This window comes from Falco punctatus (assembly GCF_963210335.1).
Source record: "Falco punctatus genome assembly, chromosome: 5".
Lineage (NCBI taxonomy): Eukaryota > Metazoa > Chordata > Aves > Falconiformes > Falconidae > Falco > Falco punctatus.
Genome location: NC_137584.1, coordinates 76,578,215 through 76,602,794, shown reverse-complemented (window position 1 = coordinate 76,602,794; position 24,580 = coordinate 76,578,215). Strand labels below are relative to the sequence as shown.

The window sequence follows — 24,580 nt, the reverse complement described above, 5'->3', positions numbered from 1 at the left end:
CTATTTTGTCTTCAAAACATGCCTGCTGCAGAATTGAGCTCATACACTCACCTTCACATGACACACTGCTGGAAACAGTGGCATGGAAAAGATTTGCTTTTCATATGGAACAATACATTTTACACAGTAATAGAATGATTTGGGTTGGAAGGGACCTTTAAAGATCACCTAGTTCCAACCCTCTTATTATGGACAGGAACATCCTGATGGAAATTTTTTATGGTTGTGGTTTAGCCTCGGTAAGGAGCTAAACCCCACACAGCCACTTACTGGCTCCCCCTCAGTAGGATGGGGGAGAGAATTGGAAGAATAAAAGTGCAAAAGTTCATGAGTTAACATAAAGACAGTTGAATAGGCATAGCAAAAGCTGCCTGAACAAGCAAGGCAAAATAAAGAATTTATTCACTATTTCCCATCGGCAGGCAGGTGTTCAGCTGTTCCTGGAAAAGCAGGGCTCCGTCACATGTAATGGTGACTTGGGAAGACAAACACCATCACTCCAAATGTCCTCCCTCTTCCTTCTTTCCCCAGCTGTTATTGCTGAGCATGATGTTGTATGGTCTGGAATATCCCTTGGGCAGGTTGGGCTCAGCTGTCCTGGCTGTGTCCCCTCCCCGCCCGTTGTGCCCCCCAGCCTGCTCACTGGTGGGGGGAGAGGCACAGAACGCTTTGGCACTGTGTCAGCACTGCTCAGCAACAGCTTAAACACCAGTGTGTTATCAACACTGTTTTGGTCACAGATCTGAAATACAGCCCCATACAACCTACCATGAAGAAAATTAATTCTCTTCCAGCCAGAACCAATATATATAATGGCAAACAGCCTCACTGATTGCAAAGACAAGGACCTATAGAAATTGTTTTTAACAGTCTAAAATGATTCCTTCATTTTTCTGTAGCATGTAGAGTACCCACCAGCTTGTGTCAATCTTTGCCAACCCAGAATATGACATAATGCCTCTGTTGGAGAAAAAAATTTGAGTTTCCTGTGAATTGTTCCACAACATTACCAGTTTCTCTCCCTTCTCCTCATTAAAGACTGTCAATATGACCAAACTGGCTGTAGATGGCTGAAGTCATTCAGGATGGATCCCACCCCCCATGTTGATATTCCTGATGCTTTAATGGGTAAGCTCATTTGCTTTGGTTGACGCAGGAGCTGTGGGATACCTCTGGGCTAACAGGTGTGTTCAGTGCCTAACATGTGCAATCTTGTTTCTTATTAATTGGTAATGGGTGGACTGGTTGGCAGTTACAGCTCATTAGGTGATGTGTTAACTTGAATGGCCTTGTTATTTATTGTTAGTTCCTTAAATGCAGCAAAAGGGTAACCTATGTTTTGTGTATCACCTCCTGGCAGGACAAGCCTCCTGCCACCGCCCACTAACAGCAAAGCAGGTCCGATGCTGCGGTTCATAAAGTGAAATAAGACAGCTTGGGCTCAAGGGAGATGCTTTATGCAGAAGATGAGATCAGGCTCAGACATCGAGCTGCTCGGGGCGATGTATTATTAAATACTATCTACTGATATGCTACTTTTGTAGAAGCTGATTAATGACATCCTACTTTATTATTCCTTATCTTTTATCTTCGCCTTGTTTCACAGATGTAGCTGGCAGTACACGGCACTAACCAAAGACCCGTGGCACTCATTAGATGGTGGCTGCTCCTCACAAGTGCCACCAGGCATGTAGTTCCTATTTACAATTTTGCTAACGATGCTGGTTAACATGTTGCTGTGTTGCTGTTCAAGCAACCTAAACAACATGGTCTTGTCAGTCTCGAACTAACTTATCTTTTACTTATCATTTTCTTTGACACAATCCTCTGATAAGCTGAGAGATAAATACATGACAGACTCCGCAATGTATTCCCCTGGCGCTAAAAATCTTAGCAGTAACACTGCAGAGGGGTTTCATTTAACAAGTGCTTCTTTTGACCTGCTTTCTGTTTTGTTAGAGTGTTGCAGCTGCAGATCTTAAGGCACATTTAAACTAGAAACAAATTCTTGTTTAGCCATTCCCCATGCCTCGGGAAGTTTTCTGTCTTTGTGTGGATGTGGGTGTTTAATGCTAGCAGCTCAGGACAGGTGCAGGATACAGACAAGTCAAACACAGCCAGTTGCTTAAGGTCCTGTTTTGGATTAGCTTTGATGCTGTGATTAGAGGAGAGGAGTGATCCCCTCTAAGAAAAAAACGACTAGCGGAATGATTTTCTGCTGGGTTAGCATGCTGATTTACCTCAGCAAGGGTTAATTAAGCACCAGGACATTTTTGTTGAAGACAGCCCAAACCATCTTCATTACTTACTATGCACCAGATGTGGATTTGGTGAGGAGGGAGAAGCAGGGGTGGGTTAGGGAAATGCAGCTCCTTGTTAATACTGGCTCACCTGGTGGTAATGGTGTGAGTCTGTTGTGTGACCAAGCGGTCAGTCTCTCCTTCAGCCTGAGGCTGTGCCTGATCCTGGGGGCAACCCAGAGCTCTTGCATAGGCTACAAACCCCATGGAGGTCAGGGGGTAAATACCAGGGCAGCTGCACTCTGTGGAGCAGTGAAGGCTGCTGGTACTACCTGAGCTATAGCCAAGGATAAAATCAGTTCAAAAAAAAAACATTTAGAGCCACATGGTGTTCAGTTATTAAATTAATAACAGCATGGATAGTCTGTAGAGATAGTAACACATCAGTAACTGAGCCATGGTGTCACTGGAGGCAAGCACATGGGATTCCCCACACCTTGCCTGGTGCTGTTTCCCATTCCTAAAGCTGGCTGGGTGACTAGTTCAGTTAAAACTCACGGTACTAAGACACAAACAGTGTTTTTGTTGGTATACCATCATAAGAGTATGGCTTGGTTTATTTTATTTCAGTGGCACAGAGGAACCTTGCTAATGATGCTGAACTAAATTGTGATAATATGCCCAACCCCTCTTTAATTTGGGACATTTTTAACACTTGTCTGCACATTGGCAAGGCTTTGCTGCAATATAAAGAGTGGAAAATTTGAAAGAAAACCTGTGATAGATGCACTGGCTTTCAATCCATACTTAATATTACAGATTGCCTGTCACTGCAAGTCCATTCAGATCCATGTCCTCATCCTAGCTAATTTAAATGGGAAAACAACTGATCTAATGAAGTGGAAGTGAGTAAGATGCAGCTTTCTTGATGCACTATCCTTTTTCTATATTTTTCCAGGTCAGAAAGGTAGGATTTTCAGTGACACCAAACCCCTCACCAGTCTAAGCCGGGCAAGGGTTTCCAACCTCTGCCAGTCAGTCTCACAAGAAACTTTTCCCGATGTCAGCTTCCTGGGAAGCAGCTAACAAAAAAGCTTGTATTTCATACATTTTTGAAAAAAAAACCTCAACAAAGTTTTTCCCCTTCTATTAAAAAATGGCACTGCGAAATGAAACCTTTCCAAGTGCATGTCTATCTGATGTCAGTAGCAGAGAGTGAGGGATTGCTCCTTTGTAGCTGCTGCACTTACACCTTTGTGCTCTTTAACACATGGCTAAGAGGTGCTCAGTGCCTTTTCCTGATCTCTAGCCCACACAATACCTTGGTTAAGAAGAAACCTCCTGAAAGACCCTGAACAAGACCAAACTAGACAGAAAAAAATTCCTCGAGTCATGCTGCTTTCACTCATGCAAAAAGCTGGAGCGAGCTCAAAGTCACCTCCCACCAAACTGGGGCAATCTTCACCCAAACCAGCTCCTGCAGTTGAGGTGAGCCTGCTGGACCGATTCCCACCCACAGTCCTGCCTTCCTTATCCTTTCCTTTTAATTTTTTCCCTCCACAGCTCATCTACTTAATAAGGACTACAAGCACATCAACGTATTGTGGGTTAGGAGGGACTGTGCCAATAGCTGAAGTGGGGAAAGAGATGAAAGAAGAGAAAAAGGGAGCTCAGCCATCTCTTCTAAATACACTCCTGGGATGAAGCTGATTTGAAGCCATCTGATAGTTCCCCACTGCTGCTGCGGGAGATTCTGTTCCTTTCTGTGTCTTCATGTCTCAGTAGCAGCCGGACTGTGGATAGTTTTTTGTCAAGTTAGGAAATGGAATCAACTCAGTAAGGAGGAAACACAGTGGTGGCACTGGAGATGATCCTCTTCTTCCAACAGTGGTAACCTCTGTAAGCCACCCCAGGTAACTTTGCTTCCATGGTGCTGTCAGAACAGCATTAGCAGCAAAACTTATGGAAAAATTGACATAAATTGTTTGTCACAGCACTACTGCTAAATGATAAGCTTTGCAAACTATGGCCAAAACATATTATAGGCAGAATAATAACTATACTTACAGCAATGGACATTCCCTGCCACTGACAGCTGAAAAATTAAAAGGTTTATTCTTGACATATTAGTGAGGGTTGGTCTGTGGACAGGCTAAGACTCAGATTAAAGGACTCCTGCAGAGAGCTCTGGGACAAATACAGCTGCTTAAATCCAGATGTATGGCCCTAACTGCCTCTGATAGCTCTCTGCCATGCCAAGGGAAATCTGTAACCCTTACGCATGCCACAGCACAGAGGGAGTGGGAGGATTAAAATCTTGTTTCGTGTTAAATTTAAAGAAGCCACTCCTTCATCAGTCTTTTGTTGCAATTTACATCTAATTTGGAGACACTCACCTCTTGTGTAAGGCACTGTGCAGGCAGCTTGGATGCCAAACAGATGATTGTGGATGCCACGGCTGGATTTCGGGGTGGAAAACATCAGGTTCTGCAGCATTTCTTGGATCAGCTGAGGGCACAGATGATCTCTGGTCCTCGTAAGATCTGAATACACCTCTTGTTTTCTTTTACAACTGCAAAAGGATAAAACAATAAACTACAAATATGCAAAACTAGCTGTAGATTATTTCTGTTTTCTTTAAAGGTTGTCTTATCTTTCTTACCTGTCCAGCAAGCTGATGCAGCAGAGCAAGTCGACAGACATAAGTCAGAAGATCCATCCAAAAATGGCATGGAAAGAGGTGAAAAATGTTCATCACTTTGTTGTACAACACTGGTCTAAAAGGCTTATCTGTGGCTAACTGTTACAGACAAAATTAATGAGGATTATCCCCATACAAGTGGACAAGACACCTGTCTGCCCAACATGACTAATAGTTGAAGTACAAAAGTCCCAGTTTTTTTAAGGCCATTATGAAGTCCATTATATTTTTTATGCCATCATTACTCTTGCAGAACTGAATAAAAACATGCCTGATGCAGACTGTGAAAAGTCTGGTACTAGATACAGCATAGGGCAATGACAGCCTCAGAGGAAATCTGTTTGATGAAAGCAGTGTTACGTATGACAGGTTAAAAGTTAGACAAACAGTACGGAAGGATGAACAGCACTGAGAGGAATTAACTGGATGGGAGCACCTCCACCACCCCCCACCCCCCCCAACCCCCCATATATTTTGTTGTTTTGTGTAAACTTACAATTCCAACTAATTTCTCTGTATTTATATAATTATGTGAGAGAAGATTAAGCCAAACGTATGTCCTTCTGCAAAAATGCAGGAAAACAAATATACTAAAAAACAATGCATTCATTCAATGTAGCAATCAAACTTGTGTGAAAGGTTTAAATACAACTTCATTATGGTCCTATACTCCCAATCTTTGTATGTTCACTGCACTCTCTCTCTTTTTAGTCGTCATCCAGTTAGTTTTAGCTCAGGAATGGGAAGTTTTATCTACCATGCAATTTCAGCTACTTGTGACATGCATTTCAAAAAGTCAAGCTGTATTTCCTTTCAATGCTTAGGACTTTCTTTAGGACTGTATTTGAATTCTACGTGATTTTCCACATTTTGATCAATGAATTCATATAAGTTTACATAGCAGGATATTGAAGTGATTGCAGAGCCAACATTTCTTGGCTTCCTCAAATGTTAATAACTTATGTTTAGTGTGAAAAAGGGAAAAAGAATTGATAGTTACATTAAAAATGTAACTGTCAGTAAGTTACATTAATAAGTGGACAGGATGTTAAATTTCATTAGCATATTTTAAAACATTAATATTTGTCAGCTGTATTATCTAATGATGATGCCTTTTTCAGTAAGTACATTCTTGCCTTTGTGATACATGTCAGGCAGAACTTTGGTGAAAGCTGTCAGGCAGATTAAAGAAATAGAGCTCCCTTTTCAAATATCAAGAAAGAACGGCAATAAATTCACTGGACATATCATCAAAAGTCAATTTTCAACAGTTTAATTTAATTTGTGAGATTTGTTGGTTTGTGTTGCCCACTTTCCGAGTTATCCTTGTATTAAGGCCATGTGATTGTCTGGTTACTAGCTCTGTCTTTTAAAATGTGGAGTTTGCTCCTTGGATGTTATATGGATATAAATAAATAAAAAGATGCAAGCAAAAAGAAGCAAAAAAAAAAAAAAAAAAAAAAAAAAAAAAAGCCTATTTGTGTGAAGATAGTCTTGAAGAAAGACAACATGGAGTCGTTTTTCTCCTGCTGTTGATTACATGTATACAATTTGGAGGTTATAATAGGTCTCACCAAGCTTTGAAATGCATTGCCATTTATTCATTATTTACTTCTCTTATAAAGCCTATTGGATGTACAGGTGCATTGTTAAATGGTATTGTCCTGCCATTTAAAACATTCACTGGTTTAAGGAAAGGTAGCTTTGTGTTGAGGGATGTTATTTAAAAACTAGAGATCCTTCTTGTAGTTACTTTGCTCAGGTGGATGTGCATTCTGTTTCTTTCAGGTCCTTTTCACAGAGAAGAAATTTTATTGTAAAACATGTTGAATACCTTCTCCTTGAACTTTGGGAAAGAGTTTTTGCCTCATGCAGCCAGGACAAAGCCTAAGTCAAAAGCAATGCATGGTTTCAGGAGGGATTTTTCAAACCCACCACACATAACAAGACTTCAAAATTTTTCCATCCTCACTACTGAAACGTTGTAGCACTTCAAAGTGTTAAATCAATCAAGGCTCTAGGCACACATTTAAAAGCCTACTTTTTTGTGTGTTTGTTTTTGCTTTGCAGGTTGCAAGAACATTTCTTCAGATTCTGAAAACTAAGTGAATTAAGGCTCACGGCATGAGAGAGGTATAAAATGCATCTGTCTTACAGCTTTCAGAAGGCTGCATACATCCTAGGAATATCCAGAAGTTTCATAACTATTGATGACTTTAAAGTTTCTCTTTTAGCACTAAAAGGATGTCATGACTATTGGATAGCAAATCTGGGGAAAGAGCAAACTCATTTCTGCCTGCCACAGGATTTTTCCACCTGCCTTTAAAGGACAATATTTTTCAAATAGCAAGGGGCAGGATACTGCCTTAGCTGAACTATGCATATCAGCAGGTTTTGCTGTTCTTGTTACACCATTGCACAAGTGAAAGAATTCTTGCAGTTTAGACATAAATCTAAACTGATTTGTGGTCAGGCAGTTTGACTACTTAGGCTCATGCCAACTGAATCCTTTCCTTTCCTTTCCTTTCCTTTCCTTTCCTTTCCTTTCCTTTCCTTTCCTTTCCTTTCCTTTCCTTTCCTTTCCTTTCCTTTCCTTTCCTTTCCTTTCCTTTCCTTTCCTTTCCTTTCCTTTCCTTTCCTTTCCTTTCCTTTCCTTTCCTTTCCTTTCCTTTCCTTTCCTTTCCGTGTACTTTTCCACAGTGAACCAGGGGCCCATGATATGGGACATACTTTAGGTACTGTCCTAGAGCAGCCAGCTGTCGGAAGGGAGCTCCATCAGAAGTAGGCGAGAAGGAGAAATGGGAAATGACCCCTTTCTATGGGTTTTCCCATGGCAGCTCCTTGTGCCCTCTGGATCCTTGGTAAAGTCAGGAAGGGTTTCAAGAGTTTTACCTTGAAAAGTGAAACCACCCAGGACAGGACATACTAGGAGAAATGCACACTCTGATGTGGAGACTCCAGTGACCACAAGGAGCTATCAGGGACAAGGCTTGCTGTCTTGCAATGCGTTACAAAGCATATAGTATAATGGCTTTTAAATCTTTTACCAGCACTGCCTGGTTGCAACATGACCGCTGGGTACCAGAGTCAGTCACTAAACTTCTCTCATGCCCTAGAAACACCAGTAGCTGGACCTCACATAAAGCAGTGGTCATAGTTATCTTCCTTCCAAAATATGCTTAAATAAAAAAAGGTTGTTGTTGGAGGTCTGCCTTTTACCAATTTGCTTTGTAGGGGAAGAATGTGTTGGGGGAATAGGAGACTGGCACAATGTCTGCAGAACAGCCAACATTTATGAAGAAGGTACTGTAAGCCCTAAGTTAAATGTTATTTGGGATGGGTGAGGGAAACGCTCTGTGTTCCACTTATCGAAGGTATGTCCCTTTGGAAAGAAGAATAATATAAAATTCCTTGAAGCAAACAGGAGCAGGTTAATGTTTCTGTGGCACAGCACAGGACATCTTGGGGTTCCTGCTCTAAGGGTTGTTTATACCATCATAAATCTATTGATTGTTATTACCTCCCCATATCTTGCATCTCCTAAGTACCAGTTATCCATTTTTTACTAAACTGCAATGGATTAAAATCCCTGCATATTTCTTAGCACAGAATCATCTCTTCATGTTTCTTGGAAGTAATCTGGGAACCTAGAACTTGTTTTTGTCCAAGAAAATGCCCTAAATATGCTTGTGGCAAATGGGAATGTGGATCTGACCCACCTTTACCCAAGAAAAGTGTTCAGTGAGGGCTTTCCATCCATTGGCAAAAGCTGTCTTCAGCTGTGATTGTAACTTGTGGCTGGCAAAGGTCACGGACATGACATGCAAGAGCTGTGCAATTAGCTCTGGATGGTGGTACTGGCCGCCTGTGCAGACATCTAACCACATTGCCAGATGCCTTTGTGTCTGCCCCCTGCACAGGAGATGTGTGTGTTCAGCAGCTTGTATGTGCCATGTCTTATTATTTTCATCTGAACTGCATCTCCCTAGTTTGCAAATGTCTTCCACAGCTTTGTCGAACATACTACCAAAGCCAAAACAACATCCACTCGTCTGAGTCACTCACTGAAGAAAGTTTGGTTTGGCAAGATCAGCTCAGGACAAATCCATTATGGTATTTTCTACTCTACTGATTAAAAAATGTCAGGTAAACAATTTGCTCCACTGTCTTCCTGGATATCTAAATCAGACTCATTGACCTTTAGTTCCCTGTGTCCTCATGGATAAGATAGATGTGTGAGGGCTAATTTTCACTTCATTACATTACTTCTTTCCTCTTGTGTGTGACTGAGAAATTAATTCTTGAGGTATGGTTTATGACAGCAGGGAAGAGATTTCTAGACCCATGGACTTTTACAGGAGTAGGGGTAACAGGTCTACCCATTTCCTTAATGGTAACTTTGGAAGAGCTATTGCATCATCATTCTTACCTGGACCTCTGCTATTTACTTAAGAGTGCAATAAGCCACATCCCAGTACTCGCATCTATGTCCTGGCATTGCTTAATTTACTAGTAAGGATATACTCAAATGAGAAGGCTGTATATCAGGGAGGGAAAAAGTGGTGGAGATGAATGAGAAAAAAATAACCCCAACAATATGCACTTTGAATAGTGAATCCAGGCTTTTATACTTAATGCTCATCTTTCATACTAGAAGCAATGCCACTGAAATGAATGATTTAGAAATGTGTGTTGAAATTGCCAACGAACTGAATGAGTCAGAAATGTGTGCTGAAGTTATTTTGTGCCAAAGACTCTGGGACTGAGAATTTTAATTATGACAGCAGCTTCCTTACTAAAAGAGGACTGGAATGCGAAACCATTGCCAGGTGAGACTAAAATAACATTTAGTCCCACTACTGACTTCACAGAAGAACACCTGCTTCCCAAAGGTCACAGAAGTGGATACCGCATGTTGTTTATGCTAAAGTTCATTTCTGTCTGAAAGAGTCTGAAGGACCTGTATTTGCCTAGGAAATCTTCAGTTTCTCATATGGACTGTTTCTGCTTATCCTGCTAATGAATCAGGCTCCCTTCAAGATCTAATGCTAATAAAGTCACAAAGTTGGTGAAAGTTTAGTGAACTGTATTTCATGGTGATAAGAAAGAATGAAAATCACAGTGAAGTGGTCAGTGAAAAATGTGTAACTAAATGATTGATAGAGCAAAACCAGATAGTTAAGAAATAATTCTGCAAGACTTGTGTTAAAAGTAAAGTTCTGAAATGCAAATACCTCTCCCCTTAGCTATGTTTTAGTATGAATTAAGCCCTTTTCTCAGTCAGTTGTTCTTCATTAGAAGGCAGATTTGGTTACCTGTATTTATGCTAAGTGCAATCTTATACTATCGGCAAAATTATTAATTTAAATTAAATTTAAATTAAATTGAGGCAGGGTTGAGTCTATTTTTGGGAAAAAAGTCACTGAGGAGATGGATGTCCAGGAAGGGAAAAGTTGCACCTTTTATCTTATTTCAGTTTTGCATTGGCAGGAAGCAGGGCAGTGAACTTGATGAAGCTATGGGAAATCCAGGAGACTATGCCAAGGTAGTTGGAATAAATGTCTTCAAACTTTCAAAGCTTGGCTGAAAAATAATTGAAACACAATATTAATATTAAATGGGAATTGAAAATTCACAATGTTTCCTTTCAGAATATTTTTTTATCAGTATTTCTTTTCTCTCAATTTTTTTTCCTCTTTGTTGCCATTTACTCCATAGCAGCATCCAAAACCTTTGATCACCCAGACAAAAATCTCTAACTCTTTCAAAGAGATTTCTCACTGAATTTGCAAGGTGGTCTGAGGGTTTATTCCTTTATTCAACAGCCTGTTATGACAATTAGGTTAATTCCGTAACAGAAGATTGAAAGTAAATCTTGCATTATGAGACTCAGCCCGTATGCTTTTCTGTTAGAATTCTTAAAATTCAGATTTGCTACTTGGTCTTATCAGGTGTGTTGCTATTTCTACTTGATCGGTCACCTTTGTTTAATGGAAGAAGAAGAAAAAAAGATAAAAGAGTCCCCTCCTTCCCTGGCATATCCTAGATTCAAAGATGACAATTGCCTCTCCTGGTATGGCTCATATTTTGTGCTACCATTAGTATAAACATATCCTTGACCTCACTTGCAGCCAACATGTCTTCTTACACTAGGAAGTATTCATGAGAGTTTCCATATAGAAACCCAGACATTATCATCTTTGATGAAGATATCTAGGGCATATCTTGATCCATGAATTGGAGGGTATCAGCATCCCAATGCACACTAAACACTGTCTAATATTTGCCTACACTTAGCACAGATTCCTTCTTTAGTTTCACTCCACAAGTCATCCCACCTAGGTAAAGCACCTAGCACAGTGAAGCGTGGGTCTGTAATAGCACTTTTGGCCCTGTATTTGAACAAATAATTTCAAAACTTTTCGAATTGCATAAACAGATCGGTATTTTTAAAAGCATCAACTTTACCCAAGTCACAAATAAAATGTTTAAAACTTACTGCATAATCCATTGTCACAAGCATCAGGGCAATCACCACAGGGTTCTCCTTCTTTGTAGGGTGTCGGGATTGAACTTCGTATATTCCCCCTGAAACATCAACATTACCAACATAAACTATAATGTCACTATAACATGTCTGAGAATAATATACAGATGCATACCTATAGTAATTTACACTCAGTCTTTGGCTATATGTGAGTTTTTATATATATGTGTGGGATTTCTCTGGAAAGGTTAGGGCGGGGTGGGGTGGGGTGGGTGGGGACGACAGGATTTGCAGGGGGGATTTGCAGGGGGTGCTTCTGTAAGAAGCCACCAGAAGCTGCCCCTGTTTCAGACAGAGCCAGTGCCAGCCAGCTTCAGGTTGGACCTGCTGCTGCCCAAAGATGAGCCCATCAGCTCTGAATCCACCAAGATGAGTGCAGAAGAAGGCAGGAGGTGTTCCAGGTGCCGGAGCAGAGATTCCCTGATTCCCTGACAGCCCATGGTGAGGACCATGGTGAGGCAGGCTGTGCCTCTCAGCCTGTGGAGGCTCACGATGGAGCAGATATCCACCCTTAAGCCCATGGAGGATCCCATGCAGGATCCATGCTGCCTGAAGGAGGCTGTGACCCCATGGAGAGCCTGTGCTGGAGCAGGCTCCTGGCAGGACCTGTGACCTGGTGGGGGGGCCACACTAGAGCAGTCTGTTCCTGGAGGGCTGCACCCCATGGAAAGGACCCATGGTGGAGCAGTTCATGAGCAGCAGCTGGTGGGAAGGACACACACTGAAGTTTGTTAAGTACTGTCTCCCATGGGTGGAACCCCATTCTGGAGCAGAAGAAGAACATGAGGAGGAAGGAACGGTGCAGACAAGGTACAATGAACGGAAAGCAAGCTCCATCCCCATCCCCCTGTACTGCCCGGGGGGAGGAAGGTGAGAAACTCTGAGTGAAGTTAAGCTTGGGAAGAAGGGAGGGGTGGGCATAAGGTGGGCTTAGATTTTTTTTTTCTCATTATCCTAATCTGTTTGATTGATAATAAATTAAGTTTATTTCCTCAAGTCGAGCCTGTTTTGCCTGTGGCAGTAAATAGTGAGTGACCTCCCTGTCCTTACTTTGACCCACGAGCTTTTTGTCATATATTTTCTCCCCATCTTCTTGGGGAGGGAGAGTGATAAAGTGGCCACTGGCAGTCAGCCAAGGTCAACCCACCACAACGTATTGCAATGTGAATGTGAATGTGAATATGAAAGTAAATTTTAGGTAGTTTATGAAATCATCACTCTGCCTCAAAATTCCCACTCAGCCTTTTAGGTTTTAGTATTATTTATAGTCACAACTGTACTGTACATATTGATATGCCTTTATGAACCAAGATTTTAAGTAGAACATGGAAAATATTTGTGATTTATTACTATGAAAATCAGGATTTTTAAGCAAATGGTATTTAATCTGAAAATCAGTGTCACTTGCATGTAGTTTATGCTTTTGTTTCTTTGACAATTCTTTTGATGAGTATGTTTCTGTTGTCTCATATTCCTAATACATTCTTCAGACCTGTTCCTCAGCTATGGGTGATGTGTACTATTACAAATTTCACCATCTCCCGACTAATTTTGATAATGTAATAAGAAGTTCCAGAATAAGAATTTATACGTACATGGGACAGTATTGGCAGACATAGAAGTATTTGTATCTACTGTTGGGACAGTAAGCGACAGCACATCCAATTTGGTAAGAATTGTACCAAACCATCTGTAGATATAAGAAAAAGAATCATGGGAGAATGAAAAATACACATTTAAAAATCATTAAAGTACAATATGCATTACAGAAACATTTGCAACCAAGTTAAGGCACTTTATTTACCCTTTAAAGTAAAATGCAAGTCCCACCTTGCTAGAAAAAAGTTTTTTCCCCCTGTTTTCACCTCTGATCCAAGGAACATTTAGGATATAATGATAATAATTTATCACACATATATAAAACAATTAAGTTAAACTGTTTCAATTATGTATGTTTTCATTCCATTAAAAACTGTTGAAGAAGATGTAGGAATCATCATATAAAATTTTGCATCCTGTATTTTGTGCAGGTGAACAGAGGAGATTATCATAAACCATTATCCAACTGGAAATTCTCTGAGTCAATGGAAAGCTGAAGATTGTAACAAACCTATTTATATTTCCTCCCTGATAGTTAAACAACCCTATTCTTCCAGTGCCTGAGCAGCTGTCAGATGTTAAACAAGCAAATAAATTTCTTCCCTTTGTTTCTTCCTGAAGTTTTATAATATCAGTATCTTTACCCTCTACTCTGTAAGGACACTTAGCCTATTGTTTTCATTTTAATTCTGTTACTTTGAAAGTTTTCATCTTTTGTCAGAATAACTCGCATGTCTTGATTGTACTTGTTCCCTTTAAAGATAATCAGAGGGTAAAAGTTGCTTAGCTCAGATATAGATATTTATTTATTCAGCCTGAAATATAAAAAAGCTGCATCTACCTGAGTGTAATGGCCGATGACAGCACCTGGTGTTTTTGCTCCAGTTCCATATTTGAAATCTTCCTCCTCATCATACCAGGACTGAATAACATCTGGCCATGAGAAAGGGGCAGATGACATGAAGAGATTTTCACCACACTGTGTAGCTGAAAAAAGAAAGGTATCGAGAAATACATAAAAGATACACTTGTGAGAAAAAGACAGTAAAATGTGGTATGATTTCCATGGAAGTCCTCATCCTAGATTGGACAGCAGAGTGGTTTTGTTCCCAGTTCAGGGACATCACCTTTTGTCAATACTGAAGTTGTCACTGGACAAGTTTGCAGCATGGCCAGCCTGTTTGGCTGGTAGTCTGTTTGTTGCCATACCTTCTGCATCTCTGTAGCTACACCTGCATACATGCACCACAGATTCATGACTGTAATTTTGCTCTTTGGAAGTTAGCAACCTAGTAATTATTCAGGTCACAGCTCAGTAGTCTTGGGAAAATCCAAATAATTCAAAGCTTACTTCTGGTACACAAGAAGGTGTCTACACTGTCTTCACTTACTGTTTTATCCAGGTCCAACCCTACTGTGTACACATTAGTTCTCATCTGGGATTCAGCTCAGCAAGAAGCAGAGGATTTGGCTTTTAGGCAGACAGTATGGGGACTGAAGGACAGTCCACATCTTCGTACAGCATAGACAGAAGACAGTCAAAACACATCAGGCACTGATCGTGGCTATTTTTAACATAGCATAGCTGTAATTTCAATATTCAGTGACTGAAGTGTTTATATGAGTCTCTGAGATAGTTATAGGTTGCAAGCTGCCGGGGGACTTAAAACCTATGAGTCTTAGAAATTATGCTTAGTACCACCAGCTGGTTTTGGACCTTCACCCTTTTCCCCTTCCTTCCCAGACAGTTTCATCCAGCACATGCAAGCTGGTTTCTGCAGCTAACTGGGTCTTGATTCTCTTCTTTCTGATGGATATTTTGAGAGAATGTGCTCTCGCTATGATTTTTTTTCCCCACCTACTGAAGAAAATGGGATACATCTATGTAAAACTGATACAATTGGGATGAGAATGGGATTAAACTTTTCTTACTTACTGGACAAATTTATATCTAGATTTTTGCCATTGTCGCATGCACCAACAAAATCACATTGAATATAAATGGCATATCAAAGAAACCCCACCAAACCCCAACAACTGAACCGGTCACATCAGTGACATGTATGACATCATTCAGTTAGCACTCATGCTTCACTTACTGGTTCTCCTCATGCTAGCGGGACTGTGACTTAAAGTACATTGATTGGCCCATTCTTGGGCATTCGTTGCAGCTGGAGGACACCATGCCTTAATGAAAAAAGAAAATAGGAGTAATTCAGATGTGTACTAATTAATAACCCCTCCTGAAGGAAAATTTTGAAATTATGCTTCAAATCGGAAAAAAAAAAAAAAATCCTTTTCTTCCCCTTTTTTGGGGGGCAGGGACAGTAGGAACAAAATCACTATGCACCCAAGAGAATAGAAACTGTAAAGACTGATGAATAATGCATAAGAAAGAAATGCACCATGCCATGGCTTCTCCTTTTCTTTTTCCTCCAAAAGAAAAAGACATTATTGTTCATACACCAGAGAAGTTTCCAGACTTTTTTTTCCACCTACCCAGTTTTATGTTTCTCTTGGTGCTGGCCACGCTCAACCCTTAGGAAATGTCTGGAGAGTGAATTTGAGGCTACATAAAATAATGTGGCCTTGCATACAGTCCTGTATCTCTCAGAGTCCTTTACACATTAAAAATATATTTACAGCATGCAACTTACCATCTTCAACATGTTGCTAGCAGTTGGTTTCACTCCTCTCCTGAGGGCATTATGTCTGTCAACAATCAGCTTTTGCTGATCTGCTTTGCTAGTTGACAAAGCATCCAGACCTTCAGGTTCCTAAATTGCAAGAACATGTTATATTTCGTTTTAATTTGAATGTAACTAAATCCTGTATCCTGTCTAGGAAATATTAAAATACCAAGATGCTGCTATCAGCCAAAGAGAGAATCCTCGTGGTGGAGGAGGTACTGTGAGATGCTTTATCTCCTAAGCGTCGCTAGGGGTGCTTCTATGTGAAGTAGCACTTTCAGTGGTTTCACAGTGTAGAGGTTAACACTAATAACACTAGCTCCTGTGTCGTATCTGCCAACCTTCTGTGATGGCTGAGATATCCTGGAATGCCTCGTGTGCCTGTAGACTCTTAAATTTAGGCAACTGAATCAGACTGATTTTACTATTATCATAATTCCCTTCATGAGATTTTGAGGAAACAGGATCTAAGAATCATCTGAAGACATGAATGTGCTTAACTTGTGTTCCCCTTCTTCAGTATTTTAAACATGCCTATCAATGTTTTTTATTCTAGGAACCTGTTGTTTAATCACAAGATCATAACAGACCTCTTGTGGTACTTCATCAGGACATCCCACTGAACAAAAAAAGTGCAACTGTTTTTCATGCCATAGATTTTCTTCCACTCCTGCCAAAACTGATAGCATTTTCCAAACTTTTGTTGTGTTTTCTCATTAAAACACATCCATGTGAAGAACTGAGCCTTCTCTTTATGACCATTCTCACTAGTCTTCTAGACTGAAGTATGGAGAGCAGAAACTGAGTAATTAAGGGGGAAATGTAATCAAGCCTTTGGTCACAGCAGTTTTTCTGAAGTAGAAGTAGCAAACTTCAAACTTCACACTAAGTATGGGTTGGGAGGAACTACTTTAAGTGTGTGTTGAGTATGTTAGTTCATTTAACTGTTTGAGGGAAATCGGTGATACATGTGGAGAGGATGGGACTGTGCACAAACAGAGAGGCACACAGCTCAAGGATCTGTAGGACAAGAAAGGGAGAGTAGTAGGCAAGTGCTGCCTGTAAAACTGTGGGGAATTAATAGGAAGGGACATCCAGATTACTGGATGTGTCTATGGAAGCTTCTGGAAAACATAGCTATCTCTGACCTAACTCATAAGTAACACTGAGTCTAGAGACAGTTTAGTGTGCAAGTGTGGAACCAATCTACTGCTTTGAAGTTAAACAAACTTCAAGGATAAATGCTTTCCAGATCCTAGACATCTACTCAAACTCTTTCTGCATGTGATCGGTGCACAGGGGTAAACCAATATTCAGTTAGACCACAAGTGCCTCGGGTCCCACCCCCATTTTCCGAGTACAAATTGTGGATCCTACCTCTCCAATGGACGGAGGCAGCACAGCTGCGAGACACAGAAATACCACTGGCAGAATCATCTCTGAAAAGAGGAGAGGGAGGATTTAATTTATTTTTTTGTGAAGCTTTCGATTCTCTGAATATATAATGCCTCTTTCTCCTGTGTATTTGTAGTAGCAAGGTAATGTTTACTTTCTTTCCTCCTTCTCTCTTCCTCCCATTTTTAGTAGTAAAAAAATAAAATTCATTCCCCCTCTGCATTTCCAAGTTTCTATGAATCAACTGCTTTGTACATCTCATGCTCCCTGCTGTAATCCTGTCCAAATACCTCTACCTGCATTCACAGTACAGAAGGACATTCATGCTTCCCTTCCTCTAGGAAACCTTCTGCTCCTTCCCACCCTGTGGAATGGCTGGGGAGGGATGCTGCTTTTAGCTTGTTTGTGTCTGTGTTAGTCTGACGCTTCCGCTACTCCCTGTTGCTGGCTTTGACTGGACTGCATTGGTTAAAAGGGAATTAGACACTCAGCCCAGATGCAGACCTCTACACTTAGGTGTCCGAGTCAGGATTCAAAACCCTTAACAGCCAGCACAGTGGAGCCTTGCACGAGCTGAAGCAGAACTGCCTGGACCAGAAATGGACCAGCGCTGGCTTCCTGGGAAAGACTTGTTTCAGAAAGCTTTTCTGGTTTTTATTTTTTTCAAAGACAGCTCTTAATTATATTACAGGTAGCGTGAAAGAACAGCAGAAATGAGAGCCTTCTGTCATGGAAGAAGCAAGCACCAGAGGCTGGACTCTAAGGCTCTGCTTGCTCAGGAGGCTCCAAGCCCCATACCATCCCACTGCAATGATCCGGGAGGTCACGTAAGTCACTTCAGTGTTCAAGTGTCTGATTGCAATCAGTCATAGGAGTTATGTTCATCTGGTTTCTCCTTAGCTACCTTGGGCAGGCAAGCAGGTGACTAGGGGGAAATTTACTTATTTTGGCATTCTTCCCAGCTTCCCACTCCCAGGGAATTTATGGGCAGATTACTGCAGAGATATATTATTAGCCTAAGTTACTTGTTTTTGAGGGACTGCTGGTTTTAGTTTTAATTTATTCTTGGGGAAATGCCAATAGGCTTTGCTGATCTTTTCATATTCAGCAAAGCCACTTTACCTCGAGGCAACCAGCTTATATAAAACACAAGGTGCTCCGGCTCGTGGAGAACGTGTGGGTAAGAAAAACTCTGCTTTTTCAAATGGTACAGCAAGGCCCATTTTCCTCACTCGCTTGCTCACATTGCTTTGGGCAACCCACAGTCCCCAGCCTGTAGGCAGGGACACGGCTACAGCCCTACTAAAGAGCTAAGCCCGTTGAAGTGGGCTGTGGCTGTGGGCAGCTGTTGCTTAGAGGCCAAAAAACTGGGCAAACTGGCCACATCGGTACAATTAAACTCTCACAGCCTTCAAAATAGGGTGGCTTATTCTAAGCACTTGTAGTTGAGGAAAGACCTAGTTGATCCAGGAGAAAAACACACTGGTAATTAACAGTAGAAGTAATTGATTTCCTTTTCTTAGTATTACGTTGCATCACTTAAGTTTAATTTTGACATCACCTATGCCTCCTTGAAGTACTTTATGGTCACAGAAGTCTTTTCTTACTAACTTTTCTACCACTAATTTCTCAGAGATGTTACAAAACTTCACAGCGTGTATGACCTAGGTGTTTAGCAATATAAGATTATACTCCAAATAGCATGAAAAAATCTTAATTCACTTAATTTCTAACTAGAAAGTACGTAGAGGTGGTGGTTTATTTTTTTTAGCTGTACCCAAGTTACAAGCAAAAATAAGTCTTTTGAGTGCAAAATGTGATGATATGCAAATAGAAAACAACCTTTTTTGCACCTGTAACATGTTAAACCAAATTCTTTGTTTCAAAGGAAAAATAACTCTTTATTGAAATTGTGAAGCTTTCTATTTTGGAAACCAAACTGAAAAATCTAACTTAAAGACATGGGCAAAGTATTCATTCACTGTAATATTTTCTATGAATTAACTTAAAATTAAATGTAATTGGTAATGTAATACATGATATAAGTTTCAAAATGCCATTGGAATGCTTTTTAAGACCCAGTGGGTTTCCTGCTCAAAGATATTAACATACTTTTGGCAATTCCACTGATTTCAACCAAATGCTTATGGTTTATGAGATGTAAATTTAATTGCTCTGCATTAATTTCTAGGCACTGGTCCTAAAATCAGTCTCTCTGTCCCCCTCCCCTGTTCCCCCTCAATCAACATAAATCAGGACACGTGCCAAGTCTTACTGACTTTCCTGCAACTCCATCTGTGTACAGGGATCTGCCACTGAAAGATGGTGCTTTAGCATCCCTAGTTTGTATGAGTTTAGCAAACTTGTGTGAATATGTTTTTCCCATCTCTCCTCCTAAAAAAAGAAAAAAAAGGTGTATCCTAAATTATTCATACAATTGAGTATCTATTACAAAAGAACATCCCTGTTATTGTTATCCTTGAAAAAGACCTAAAGGGGAATAATACAAAGTGTCATTGCACTTCTATAGCATTGTTGCACAATGTCCTTTTTATCAGCCCCCTTGCACAAGAGTGGGAAGTTGCACAAGGTGGTAATTTCCCCACTCTGAAAATAGGTGGTGATGGCTACATACAGCAACAGAATATACTGAACTGAATATATATCCAATTCAATATGTTCTGTCTGTCTCTGTCTCCTTCTCTATGTACATATAATCTGCCAAGATACTACTTTCTTGCATACAGGCAGCTTTTCATCTGTTTTTGATTGTTCATCAATTTTCTCTCCCTTTTTTTCATCTTGTGTTACACTACTGCCTATGTAATCCTTATTTTTCACTGAATAAAATCCTCCTTCTGTGACTGTCTTAATTTGTTCAAGAAGTCTTTTGACACTAGGTTGAATTTTAATACATGAAAAAAATTGCAATACTTAAACCAAATCAGTATAAATTGTACCTTTTGTTTCCAGGAAGATCAGATGTTTCTTCTGTCTTTCTTCAGGTGGTTGTGGAAATGACTGGTGTTCTTCACTGGAGGGTGATTTATAACTCTTCTGTTTCCTGATAGGACAAGGTGACTCAGCGTCACAGGTAATATAAAATTCAAATAGTGACCAGATAGAACCGTGCATTTGTCAAATGCACATTCTTCCAAGAAGAAGGTTGTTTGTTTGTGTTCCATTTTTATTTCCTCTTACTTCTGGTACTGGAAGAGATGAACTACACTGGAACGAGTTGTATATGCATTGCTCCTTGTATGTGAATTTGCAGTCCATGCGAACCCCAGGTACAAAGGCTCACTGCTAGTGATTGAAACATCCAGTTGTAGTAAGACTTGATCTTAATCTCCAGCAATGCAAATCAACTCAGCTGGCTACTGAGGTGTCTCCAGATTGATACTATCGTTACTAAGATGGAATCTTGCTTATTGATTTTTCCATGGGGCTAAAAAAAATCCCGGGCCAAGTTCCTCTTCATGTTATGGCTTCTTTACATCAATCCTGTAGTGTAAAAGTGAAAAAAAAAGAGACAAAGATACTTCCGTAATTACTACTTTTACCCAGTATTGGATAAAGATTAAAAGATTATCGTATGCACTAACATTAAAGCATATATTTTTTTTGGCATTTCCGGCTAGGTGAGGTAAGATGAGAATGGGTGGAAATACTGCCAGATCAGGAGGGAATTTGTGTGCACATTGACTGTTTCTGTCCACATTCAGTCTCAAGTAATTGCTGACGAGAGCAGTTGTCATTGTCTGCTTTTATATAAAATGTTGTTATTTTTCTATTTAAATTCAGGTCTTCCTTCCTCATGGTCACTCAAATCCTGCCCTAGTCCCTGGTGAAGTGTGCCTTCAGAATAATCTTTTGCTTTTCATTACCTGGGAAACCTGTTTATTGGCTTTACCAGACAAAATGGTAGTGGTATGATTTGTTGGTTTGTAATTACATGGAAAGGAGCACACTGTCAGCAAGTTTGGGGGTTAAACCAAATTGCAGGGAGCAGTTGATATGCTAGATTATAAGGATGAATGAATCTCAAAAAGATGAAGAAATTACTTGATGGAAAAGATGTGAAAGTAAACAATTGGGAGAGACCAACTGTCCAAGGAGCAGCTCTAGCAAAAATTGTTTGAGGGTTGTTGGTAGACAACAAGTTCCGTATGACTCAGTGCTCCCTTGCAACAGTGAGGGCTAACCATGTACTGCACTGCATTAGACATTGCGTAGTGCAAGTGCTGGGAAAGGTGATCACAGCCACTTTTTCAGTACTTCTGAAGCTGTCTGACTACTCTGTCCAGTTTTGGAACCCCCAGTACAAGAAAGACACTAACAAACTGCAGTAAGCCTAACAAAGGGCCACCATGATGGAAAGGGGAAAGGTGGGGATGGACTCTTTTACAACAGGGACATGAGGTAAGTGCCACAGATTGCTACCCTGACTAGATATAAATGAAAATAATTTTTACACTGAGGCTTGTTAAAGCACTGAAGTAGATTGACTAGGAGGTAGTTTTTGCTTACTTGGAGGTACTCAGAATTGGACAAGGTGCTGAGCAAACTTTAAAGTTGGCAATGCTTTGAACGTGGTGTTAGAACAGATGAGCTTCAGAGGTCCTGTATAACAAAAACTATTCTAAGGTTGTGTGATTTTTGTATTGTTTGCACTGGAAAGGCACCAAATGAGACTTGCCTTATTTCACTTGTTGACAGATATGACAGTTTAATTAGTTAAAGTGGGAACCTCTAATTGTTAGAGGGACTAAGTGTTACCAGTATAATCGTTATAACCATTACTAAGAAAAAGATCGTATTCAGGCAATCACTGAGCTGTGGATCCTAAGATAAAGAGTATATCCTGTTATGCTCATGTCATTCATCTCTCTGCTTTATATACACGGAGAAGTCTTGAATCAACTTCCCATGTAAGTGTAAGGCCTGTCTACAAACCCAAGTGAATGATTCAGAACAACAGACTATCCTGTAATAACATTCCTGTGCAGAGATTCTGTCACGACATTTCGGAAATTGTTCCTATAGTTTATATCATAGAATCATAGAACAGCCCAGGTTGGAAGGGACCTCAAAAAAATCATCTGGATCAACAAAAGATCTTTGTCTGTGGGAAAGGGAACCTGGATGAGATTAGCAGCCTGTCCAAACACATCTTAAAAGCCTCCAGCGATGAGGACTCTACCATGTCCCTGGTGAGGTTGTTCCAGTGAATGATTGTTCTCACTATGAAAAATTTATTTCTTATGTTGAGGTGAAACCTCTCCCAGTGCAACTTGGACCTGTTGCCCCCTGCCTTCTCTATGTGGCTCCTTGCGAAGAGACAGCCTCCGTCTTCTCTGTAGCAGCCCTTTAAGTCCTGGAATACTGTCATGAGGTCCTTCCTGAGCCTTGTCTTCTCCAGGGAGAAAAAAACTGACTTCTTCAGTCTTTCCTCAGAGGGTACATTTTCCATCCCCTCAACCATCTTTGTGTCCCTCTGCCCCCTTTCCAATCTGTCCATGTCTTTCTTGAACTGTGGGTACCAGAACTGGACACCATACTCAAGGTGTGGACTGACAAGCAGTGAGTAGGGTGGGATGATGACATCTTTATCTCTGCTAGCTTCTGAGGTTGCAGCCCTGTGTCCAATTTGCCTTCGTTGCTGCACCAACATGCTGCTGACTCATGTTCATCTTGTTATCCTCAAGGACCTTCATGTCCCTTTCAGCAAGGCTACTCCCCAGCCGCACAGATCCTAGCCTATACTGGGCTCTTTGGTTACGATACGACATCGTAACTCTCAGACTGGGCATGGAGACCCAGTTCTTCCTGCTTGTTGACTTTAACTTGTATATAAAGCACTTCTACTAAAGCTTTTCTAGTGGGAGGACTGCCACTTCCCTCTGCACAGAGGACTTGACACCCCCACCCCCAAGATTCTGAAGCAAAACTAACTGCTAAAATGTGTTATCAGGGATGATAAAAGGTGGCTGTATCAAGTGTTTTTATCTTGACTGTCAAAAACATGCATTGCATAAACACAGGCTTAGAAACTACCTCTCTGGCTCTAGAGTTCAATCTCTTATTTGAACTATAGATTTATTTGAATGAAGCACTTCTAGTCTGAATTTCCATGCCTTCCATTTCTAGACTTTGGATCTTATTTACCTTCAAGTAAAATTTGCCCTTTTACAGAAATCTCTTCTTGCTGGAGGCCTTAGTTATGTTGATCTCAGGATCACAGAAGAGTTGAGGTTGCGATGGGACCTCTGGGGAACATGTAGCTCAATCTTCCTGCTCAGAGCAGGGTCACATAGAACAGGCTGCTCAGGGCTGAGTCCAGTTGGGTTCTGAAAGGCTCCAGAGATGAAGACTCCACAACCTCTCTGGCTAAGCTATTCTAGTGTTTGACCACCTTCACTGTAAAATAGTTTTTTTCTCAAGTTTAAATATAATTTCTTGCATTTCAGTTAGTTCCAACTGCCTCTCATCCTTTCCCTGGATATCACTGAGAAGATTATGGTTCCATTGCCTTTACACACTCCCATCAGATATTTTTACATACCTATAAGATCCACCCTAAGCTTTCTCTTCTCCAGCCTGAACAGACCCATTTCTCTCAGGCTTTCCTCATATGAGAGATGCTTCAGTACCTTTGTCATAGCATCTCTTCTCTGGAGTTGCTCCAATATGTTCATTTCTCTCTTGCACTGGGGAGCCCAGAACTGGATGCAGCTCCCCAGGCAGTGCTGAGTAGATGGGAAGGACCACCTGCCTTGACCTGCTGGCAACACTGCCTTCTGCAGCCCAGGATGCAGTTGGCCACCTTTGCCACAAAGGTACATTGTTGGCTCACATTCAGCTTGTATAGCAAGATGGCCAGGTCTTTGTAAATCTGATTTCCAGCCAGTTGGTCTCCTGGATGTACTGACGTATGGGGCTATTCTTCCTCAGGGGCAAACCCTGGTGTTTGCTTAAGCCTTTGCTTGACTTTGTAAGGTTGTAAGGTTCCTGATGGTCTGCTTCTGCATCCTGCTGAGGTCTCTGAATGGCAGCACAACCAGCTGGTGTGTGAGCCACTCTCCTCAGTTTTGTATCATGTGCAGACCCGCTGACAGTGTACTCTGTCCCATCACCCAGGGTTGTATTATTGGTCCCAGCACTAACCCTTGAGAGGAAACAACTGGGTTTTTAGTGATCTCTCCTTAGTTTATTCTGTACTGTTTTGTTCTCAGAATTAATTTTAGTATTACACTGAACTGAAATGCTTTGTTATCCCTAATCGGAAAATTCAGTATTAAGCATACTGTTAAAGATCTGACAGACATGTAAATTCTTGAATGTTTAGGAATAGTTGATCTAATACCCTCCCCCACCCAAAAAAGCCTTATTTTTATGGTGATTTTCA

General features: G+C 40.7%; 1 protein-coding gene and 1 long non-coding RNA gene across 2 annotated transcripts; one reads left to right on the top strand and one right to left on the bottom strand.

Moving 5' to 3' along the window:
• The first annotated feature begins 3,638 nt into the window (after positions 1-3,638).
• Positions 3,639-9,029, top strand: LOC308064968. Its single transcript, XR_013928612.1, has 3 exons — positions 3,639-4,054; positions 7,012-7,074; positions 8,951-9,029. It is a non-coding gene; the product is annotated as an uncharacterized lncRNA (long non-coding RNA).
• Positions 7,085-24,307, bottom strand: LOC308064967 (cysteine-rich venom protein TEL1-like). Its single transcript, XM_080390323.1, has 8 exons — positions 20,133-24,307; positions 17,155-17,216; positions 15,745-15,864; positions 15,187-15,274; positions 13,929-14,074; positions 13,084-13,178; positions 11,441-11,529; positions 7,085-10,524 (listed from the first exon to the last, which is right to left on the bottom strand). Exons 1-8 carry the CDS (start codon positions 20,305-20,307, stop codon positions 10,514-10,516), a joined length of 786 nt encoding a protein of 261 aa, XP_080246449.1. The 5' UTR covers positions 20,308-24,307; the 3' UTR covers positions 7,085-10,513.
• Positions 24,308-24,580: the final 273 nt, after the last annotated feature.

Bases quoted from the DNA above. Each gene is read 5' to 3' on its own strand.
- LOC308064967 (XM_080390323.1), bottom strand. From the start codon at position 20,307: ATGCACGGTTCTATCTGGTCACTATTTGAATTTTATATTACCTGTGAC. The intron at 14,075-15,186 runs GTAAGTGAAGCA...TTCTTTTTTCAG, and splicing joins CGCTAGCATGAGGAGAACCA to CTACACAGTGTGGTGAAAAT. The intron at 13,179-13,928 runs GTAGATGCAGCT...TTATATCTACAG, and splicing joins TCATCGGCCATTACACTCAG to ATGGTTTGGTACAATTCTTA.